The sequence below is a fragment of the Melopsittacus undulatus genome, unplaced genomic scaffold (assembly GCF_012275295.1).
Source record: "Melopsittacus undulatus isolate bMelUnd1 unplaced genomic scaffold, bMelUnd1.mat.Z mat_scaffold_74_arrow_ctg1, whole genome shotgun sequence".
Lineage (NCBI taxonomy): Eukaryota > Metazoa > Chordata > Aves > Psittaciformes > Psittaculidae > Melopsittacus > Melopsittacus undulatus.
The window spans coordinates 21,042-29,152 of NW_022994562.1; the positions used below are offsets into that span (position 1 = coordinate 21,042).

The 8,111-nt window shown below is 56.6% G+C and overlaps 1 protein-coding gene across 1 annotated transcript; it reads right to left on the bottom strand.

Annotated features, from left to right (window-relative positions):
• Positions 1 to 3,029: 3,029 nt before the first annotated feature.
• LOC117438858 (hydrocephalus-inducing protein homolog) lies at positions 3,030 to 4,448 on the bottom strand. Its single transcript, XM_034074245.1, has 4 exons — positions 4,415 to 4,448; positions 3,600 to 3,727; positions 3,404 to 3,512; positions 3,030 to 3,064 (listed from the first exon to the last, which is right to left on the bottom strand). The coding sequence occupies exons 1-4, from the start codon at positions 4,446 to 4,448 to the stop codon at positions 3,030 to 3,032; spliced, it is 306 nt and encodes a 101-aa protein (XP_033930136.1).
• Between the last annotated feature and the right edge of the window lie 3,663 nt (positions 4,449 to 8,111).

The following is an 8,111-nucleotide window of genomic DNA, read 5'->3' on the forward strand; positions in this document are numbered from 1 at the left end:
AGGGGCGGAAGGTCACAACCAAGGGCACATCCATCCCTGGGCTGATGTAACCCTTTGTGGGGCTGATGGAAAAGTCTGGCTTGAAGCTCTCCACGTCCCACATAAACCTTGCCGAGGAAAGCACAAGGACAGGAAAGAAGGATTAGCCACGGGGAGCTGTGAAGGCAGTGTAAGCCTCAGTGTGAGGCTCCAAGTCTCTTGTGGGCTTTCCCACCACATCTCAGGCCTGACGCTGAGCCACCTGGCAATAAGGCTTGAGGCTGGCAGGACCTACTGCTTTACCTGACTCTTGTGTCGCCCGCGTTCCGCATGACGACGCGCCGGCACGTGGAGCTCTGCTGCACCACGGCTCCAAAGCTGAGCTGGTCCTGGTCCAGGCTCACGAGGCTGCCCTGGCAGGAGCCCCGCACCACACAGAGGGAGCGCACCAGCCCGCGGCACTCCAGCAGCACTTCCCCGCTGAACGGCTGCATGCGGCGCTTCGGGGAGAAGGTCACCTCCACTTTGCAGGTGTCTCCTCTGCCCTTCAGCTTTAGATCCTTGCTGGGCTTCAAGCACAGAACCTACCCGAAGAAACGAGTGGAGACTATTTCATCTGGCAAGCGAGCTGTGGAGCCTCCCTCACCACACTCAGGGAAGAGGCTTCCAATTCCTCTTCTGTCCCCACCAGCACTGCCCCCAGTCCACTCATTCCCTCCTAGGCATTCCTAGGGAATACCAAAGGTGTTTTCTACCATGTGTCCACCTGGTCACGGCGAGGTCAACTCTGTCTTCTAAAGCTTTCACATACGTTCCAACAGAGCTGCAACTCTCCCTCTTTCAAGATTCACCTCCCTCACCTTTCCAGATCTAAAACACATGGCTGCATCCTGATGGATGTGTCTAAAACAGGCTAGAGGAATTGTGCCGCCTTCTCACTTCTGGCTCTCGGGGAGTCCTGGCACCCAGCTCAGCTGAAGCATTCGCACTGCAGGCATCTGCTGCCAGAGCAGTGCCAGCAGGGAGGACAGGGCAGGCACAGGCAGCCAGGGCAGCCCACACCTGAGTCATTACCTACTAGCTCCACCCACAGCAGCTCAGCGCTCCCTGCAGGCACACCAAAGTGCTCTGCAGAGAAGGAACGGGCCTTACCCCAGCTTCCTGCAGCTCTGGTACGGTGGACGTGACCCTCAGCTTAAAGGTGAGAGGGGCTGCACTCTTGTTGGCTACGGTGACCATCTTCTTCACCGTCTGTCCAATGCAGACGTTTCCCAGCTTCACCACATTTCCTGGTGGATCCACAACGTCAACCTGAGGCGGTAGGGATTGATATCAAGCCAAAGGAAAGAAGGAGGAAAAGGCTTTCTGCCACTCTCGTGGCAGAAACCCAAACCATGGGAGGCTGGGGAAGAGAGGAGGAAATGAGAAAACCATGCGGTTGCCACCTGGAGTTTTAGCCTTTAGATTTCATCTCACCTTCATTTTTATGCCCATTCCTTGGGCCTCATCAGTCAGCTTCTCTCCCAGGGAACATGGAGGCAGCAACAAGCTGTTGGGGCTGTGTCATCTTTCGGTGTCCGTAGGGGCTGTGCACAGAAGGAAGAGAAACCATAGGCAGGATGAGTTTCTTGACCTTCACCATGTGAGCAGGGCTCCCCAGCTGAGCCATCCCCTCCCACATTCCTTCCCCCCCAGGGGAAGGGATTAATCCAAGTCCCTCTGCAGCCCTGCCAGCAGAGCTGGCTTACCCTGGAAGGCCACCAGCCCTGCGCACTGCCCCCCGTCATCCCTGCACAAGCCTGGCCCTGCTGGAGTGCTGGGAATCTACAGAGTGTGCACAGACCTTCCCCCTCACCTGCTCCTCAGCAAGGTGCTGCTGCTCAAACTGCACTGAGTAAACCTCACAGGGCTTCTTCACCACCACTGTCCCCTCTTCCCCATGGCTCTGGGGCAGCAGCGGTCCCAGCTTCAGCTCTGCGGGGATGGACTCCAGCCGTGGCTCCAGACCACGTCCCAAGACCGGCACCCTGCAGGCGTTGGCTGCTCTGGCAAATCTGGATCTGCAGCTCGCCCCGGTAGCACTTCTGCAAAGAAGCAGCGCAGAAAGCTCCTCCGTGAAGCCCCAGCTGAACAGCACCTCCAAGTCAACAATCGCCCAGGGTCAGGGGTCTTGTCAGCACCTCCAAGCTGAACCCAAAACAGGTATTTACTTAGAGCAGGGGCTACAGCATCTGCATGGCTCTCAGGAACTGCAGCGAGTCCTGCTCTGGAGCATAACTGGACAGTTGGCTACCAGGTGGATCTAAAATGGGCTCTCAGAGGTTTTCACCTGGGCATGGGGGAGCGCAACGCTCATGAGAAAGGTCTGCTTCCTCAGACACAGTCCTGGCACTGCAGCACCAGGCAAACATCAGCTGTGTGCAAGAGGCACCTGAGCTCTCACTGGACACAAATAAGGATCATCTTCTCTGCTCAGTGCTTGCCTCTGGTCAAAGCCAGACACGAGACGCTGAAATCTCCACGAGCAATTGAGATCCCTGGGACTGTCCCCAGGCATGGAAGCACTTGTGTCCATCCTGTCACACGCTACCAGTTTCCAAGTCACGGTGGCCACATGCAAACTGCCTTTGGGAATGCTCCATCATTTAAGCTGACTCCCAAACTGCGTGGGAACGTGCAGGGGAAACTGAGGCACAGGAAGCTCCACGTGGAGGCAGAGCTCATCCCCCGCTCCTGGGCTGGCCTCCCCTTACCACACTGCCCTGCCAGACCTCCTGGCGTGACACCCACCAATCTCACCTCTTCCGTGGGTGAAAAACGGACTTGGACGTGGCACTGCTGTCCTGGAGCGAGGCTTCCAGCTGAGGGCAGCACCTCAAAGCCACAGGGCACAGACTTCATCTCCTCCAGCAGCTTCTGGTGCTCGCTCCCTGGCAGATGTTTGTCCACCTGCGCACACAAACCAGTGGCGTGAGGTCTCCTTGGTCTGTGAGGACAGACCCTCGGTTCCTGCAGTGCTCCGAGATGCTGGCACGGTGCAGGAAGCACCTTCATCCCACCCAGACGTGGCCACCACTGCCTAGAACTGGAGGGCAAACATGCTGCAGGGCAGGCAGATGGGGAGGCAGTGTCCTCAGAGAAGGAGAATGGGTGAAGATGGCAGAGAAGTGAAGCATCAGCTAGTGAACAGGCCCAGGTGAACCAGCCTTGCTCTGTACCCTCAAAAGCTTCCTCAAGCAAGCTGCAGCCCAAGTGCTCAGGCAGCCAGAGGGGCACAAAAGGCAAGAGTGGCAAAGAGAACCCAACTGAGAAGTTGTGTGTTACACGTTGTCTGTGCTTTACCTCCTGAACAGGATCAGTCATGCTGATGGCCCATTTACAGGGACCTGGAACGTGTTGTGGAGCTGGATGGTTTCTTCCTGGCACTGCCCACACTGGACAGCAGAGAACTCCAGCCTGTCCCTGGACACGCAGAGGGACGGCTCAGCCACCATGGCACGGAGGCGGACCTGGAATGTGGGGCCTCCTCTGACCTACAGAAGGACAGAGCATCCGGTTGAGAGCCCACCCGATACTCGCTGCTGTGCCCAACCTGCTGCCTGCCCCAGAAGCTGGAGTACCTTGATGGGCAGGAGCACATCCACTTTTCCCAGGGGCAGGTTGGCACTTTGTGGGTCGAAGCACACTTCAAATGTCTTGCTCTCACAGGAGGGCAGGCGCTTCACACGCTCCAGGCACACGCTGAAGCCTGAACACAGCAAAATAAAGCAGCTGAGATACGCAAGCAACAGGAAATGGCTCAGAAGCACGGTAAGGCCACAGGGGTGTCCTGGCTGGCAGCTCTCTGAAAGACCCCTTTGCATCTCCGAGAAGCTGCTCTTCTCCCTTTGGCACTGCCCAAAGCAAAAGGACTTTCACAGCCAGAATCCAGGGGTACATAGTAAAAAGAAATCACATTGCTTGAGGAACTCCAGCAATTCCTTTCATCAGGCGTCTCAGGGAAGGATGCATAGACCTCTCCAAAGGAGAATTGCCACCTAAGATACCAAATGCTGGGGTGTTCCCTGGACAGCGGCTTAGAAGAGACGACTGGCCACCCCGCAGACAGCAGTCACCATGTGGTGGAGCTGCAGCCTTACCTCAAGGCCTCTTTGGGAAGCCTGTTTCCATAGAGCAGAGGATCCCACAGGCCGGTCAATAAAGGCTGAGCAGAAGTGCTCTGGCACTATGAACTCTAAACAAAGCACTTCCGAACCACAGAGGGTCCATCTGTTTGCAACATAAACCCTCAGAGTGCACAAAGAAACTGGGATGATGCTCACAGGAGCCAAGAGCAGAAGATGCTGAGAGGCGATCAAGGTGATCAGCCCTTCTGGCCCCTGCTATCAGATTTTAGGGCAGCCACAGGCAGAGCAGGTCTCTGGGCACTGCTCACCAGAAGTCAGGCTCTTGAACAGGGCACCCAGCATGGGGGCACTAAGGAGGAAAAAGCTGTCCAAGGAAGTACTCAAATCTCCCCGTGACCAATGGCTTCAGCTGATGTGTCAGAGATAGCTCCTTCAAGCCCCTGTGAAGCCTCTCCACCACAGGTTACCTGTGTTATACAGGACCATATCCATCAACACGGAAAGATGCAGGGAAGTGCCCAGTGTTGGTGATCTTCACCGTGTGTGTGTGGATGTCACCGGGAACAACATAGCCAAGGTCCAGGGATGTATTCGGGCAGCTCAGCTCTGAAAGGAGGAGTAAGGGACACTGTAAACCCCAGCATGGCGTGGGCTGGAGAAGCAAATGGAGTGGATAATACTGTATTCACTGCTCTGAAAGCTCAAGCCAAGCCCAGGAAACCCAAGGCCTGAGCACCCAGTAATAACACTTGGCTAAGTCATGGGGAGTGCAGGGCCTAGGATTTATCAGCCACCAATGGGATCTTCGAGTGACTTTAAAGTGGGTACTGGACACAGTTCCTATGCTGCGAAAAGCCATTGCAGAGAAGTCCACTGCATCTCCACTGATCTCAATCAAACTGCTAAGCTGGTGTCCAGCCCAAGCCTGAAACTGCTTCAGGACCTTGTCATAGCATTTCCTTGCAGAGGCCTTTTGGCAGCAATCCCATTTTGGAAAAGTGCATAAGGGATCTGGACCATTCCCTGCTCTTCCTGCATAGTGGGGTCTGTTTCTTGGCACAAAGACGCCGGCTTTGAGATGCCCCTTTCAGAGCTGGTCAGCAGGGCTGGTGCCTGTGCTGTCTGCAAGGGCTTGCTCGTCTGCACCCCTCAGCTCCGAGAACAGAACCCACCAACTGTGGGGAGGGGAGCACCTCCAGAGCTCAGGGAGCACTGTCCAAGCGAGGACACCGAGCTGCCCACAGGGAGCACATCATAGCTCTCAGCATCAGGCCCCTTCTGAAGTCCTCAGCTGTTCCCAGCTCTGAGACACAAGGAGCTCTCAGGAGCAGGCCTGCACTGCTGGCTGTTACCCTCGGGGCCCCTGCACACAGGCTACAGGACTCCCTACTAACTTGAGAAGCCTCCGATGTACACGCTGGTGAAAGGCAGTGTCCTCCTGGGGACGGGAGCTGAGAGCTTTCTGCTGCTCCACGGCATGTTCCTCCATCAGCATCTCCTCCATCTGCATCTGCAGCTGAGCATCCCACTGAGGAAAGTAAAGACAGGGGCTGCTTAGCAAAGGTCCTTCCCAAGGCACAAGCTTGTCTCAGGTGGAGGATCCCACCCTGCTCTTGTTGAGAGAGGCGATGGAGTCATTCTGTCTCACTGCTCAGTGTCTGGGACACTTCCTGCTCTCTCAGGCAGGATCATAGCTCCAAAGAAATGAACTCCAGTGTCTCTCCCTGCCCAGTTATCAAAGCTGATCTGGACACATGGACAGACAAGCCAGAAACCTTCCAAAGCTCCAAGTATGTCCCTGCCCCCAGTTAGTGCCAAAGCAGCTTGGACAAAAGCTCTCCTGGAAAGGGAACCATGAGAGAGCTGGAGCCTCTCGGAGATCCAGAACACAGCACAGCCTCAGGGTGCATTCAGGCTGCTGCTTTACACTCTGTAAAGCTGGCAGGGCTTGGCCAGTGAGCAAGAAAACCCCCAGCACCGACCTGAATGTCCTTCAGAGCACCATAAACCCAACTGCTTGAGCACAGCCCTTAGCATCTCCTGGGGTAGTCAGGAGCTGGTGCATCTCCAGGAGGGACAACTCCCAGAGGTGGGCAGCCCATGGGGCACGCTGAGCTGACACAGTCCATGGCCAGGGCTGTGCAGGGAGGCACCCAGTGCCAGCAGAGCCCTGGGCACAGGGCCGTGGGGCGCAGGGGCTCCAGTGACACGCAGGAGGGTGGCACGTGTGGGACAGGGCAGCAGCTCTACTCACCATGGTGCCCGAGTCGTCCATGCGGGGCTCGGCTGCCACAGCCTCCCCCAGAGCAATGGCCTCGTCTCTCTGGCTGCCTTTGTCCAGCTTTTCTTGGGCCTTTTGGAGGATCTTCTCATATTTGGCGTTGCCTGAAAGCACAGAACACCACCAATAGCAGTGGGGCAGCACAAATCCCATGGAAGACGGGAAGCCCCATTCCCCTAACACGCAGACACAAACTGCTCCAGCAATGGAGAGAAAGGCGATCCTGCTGCTTCTCACCCCCAGCCGTCTTTCTCGCCACACAGGAGCATCTCAGCCCCACAACGTGATGCAAACCCAACCCTGTCAAAATCCCTGCCAGCCTCTCTTGCAGCTTCCCTGTGCTTTTCTGCCCAGCCCTCATCTTCCCAGACCTCTGCCATATGCTGGCAAGCTGTGCAGGATGGTTCCTGCGGCAAAGCCACACGGGCTCGTCTGCCAGAGACCAAGGAAGCAACCAGAGGGCTGAGTTTGCCTGACAGCCCTGAAACCTCCAGGCCTGGCGGAGGTGCCTGTGAGCTGCCCTATGGGCATATGGCATGGGGGAAAGCCAGGTGACCTTCCTGGGAGCAGACAGGCAGTGCTCACCTTTGATGTTCCTGGGCAGGTCCAAAGTGGATCCTGGGAAAGGTCCCTTCTCCTTTCAGGCAGACTTTTTCTGGCTCCAGGTGACCCACTTGGATCTGGAAAGCCCTGCAGAAGACTCCAGGCACTCCTGGCAGGTAATAGACTTTCAGCACTTGCTGCTTGCCAGGTTCAACATAACCCTGCGGGGCACAGAAGAGGGAGGGAGGTAGTGTACCAAAGAGGACTCAGTGGAGGGATGGCTCACACCACAGACACGCTGAGGACACAAGACAGCTTCTCATACATAAGGAAACATCAGACATCACCACCTCCAGCTTTCTTGTACCCAAACGCCCGAGTCTCCTACACCAAGATGCAGTATGTCCTTCAGAGGCCTCGCAAGGCTGCCCTCTGCTCAGCATGAGCACAGCTCTTCTGCTGACAGGGTTTACCCTCTGCTAGCCAGAGCCAGGCACAACAAACCAAAGCTCTTTCACCAGCTGCTCTGGAAGAGCACTGAAGGGCCTGCGCTTCCAGCAGGGCCAGCAGCTCCTGGCAGCAGCTTGCAGGAGAGGACATCAGCGTGTCATCCCTCAGGCGGACAAGCACTGAGGAAGGTGGAAGCCACTTGGCCCTTTGCTTCCTCTTCCCATTGCAAAAGGGCACCAAGGCAGGAACACTGCTCCAGCTCTAAGACACCCAGGCAGGATGACAACTGGGATGGAGTGATGCTCCGTGATGGCACAACCAGAGAGCTCAGCACTCAGCTCCAAAGAGCTCCCGCAACCATCGTGCCTCCCACTGCTGGTTGCTGTAGGACAGCAGAGCCAGCAGGCGGCCAAGGCCAGTCAGGGGCTCCATTAGGATTGTGCTCGATGCACCTCCTCTGCCTCTGCAGCAATCGCTCACAGCCCCGTCTCTCCTGCCTGGTTTTGGATGGGGTTGTGTGCTCATTCCCCCTATTTTCCCCAAAACTCTCTCCTGGCAGCCTGACACAGGCCGGGTGAAGCCCTTGTGCTACTCACCATGCTGGGCACGACCAGGGGCACGCCAGGCAGAGGGCTGGCTGCAGTGCCTGTGCCGTGGGCTCAGCACCACAAAGGCAAATCCCAGCTTCCCACTGTTCGCAGGGTCACTGCTGCTTCCGAGACTTTGTTAAA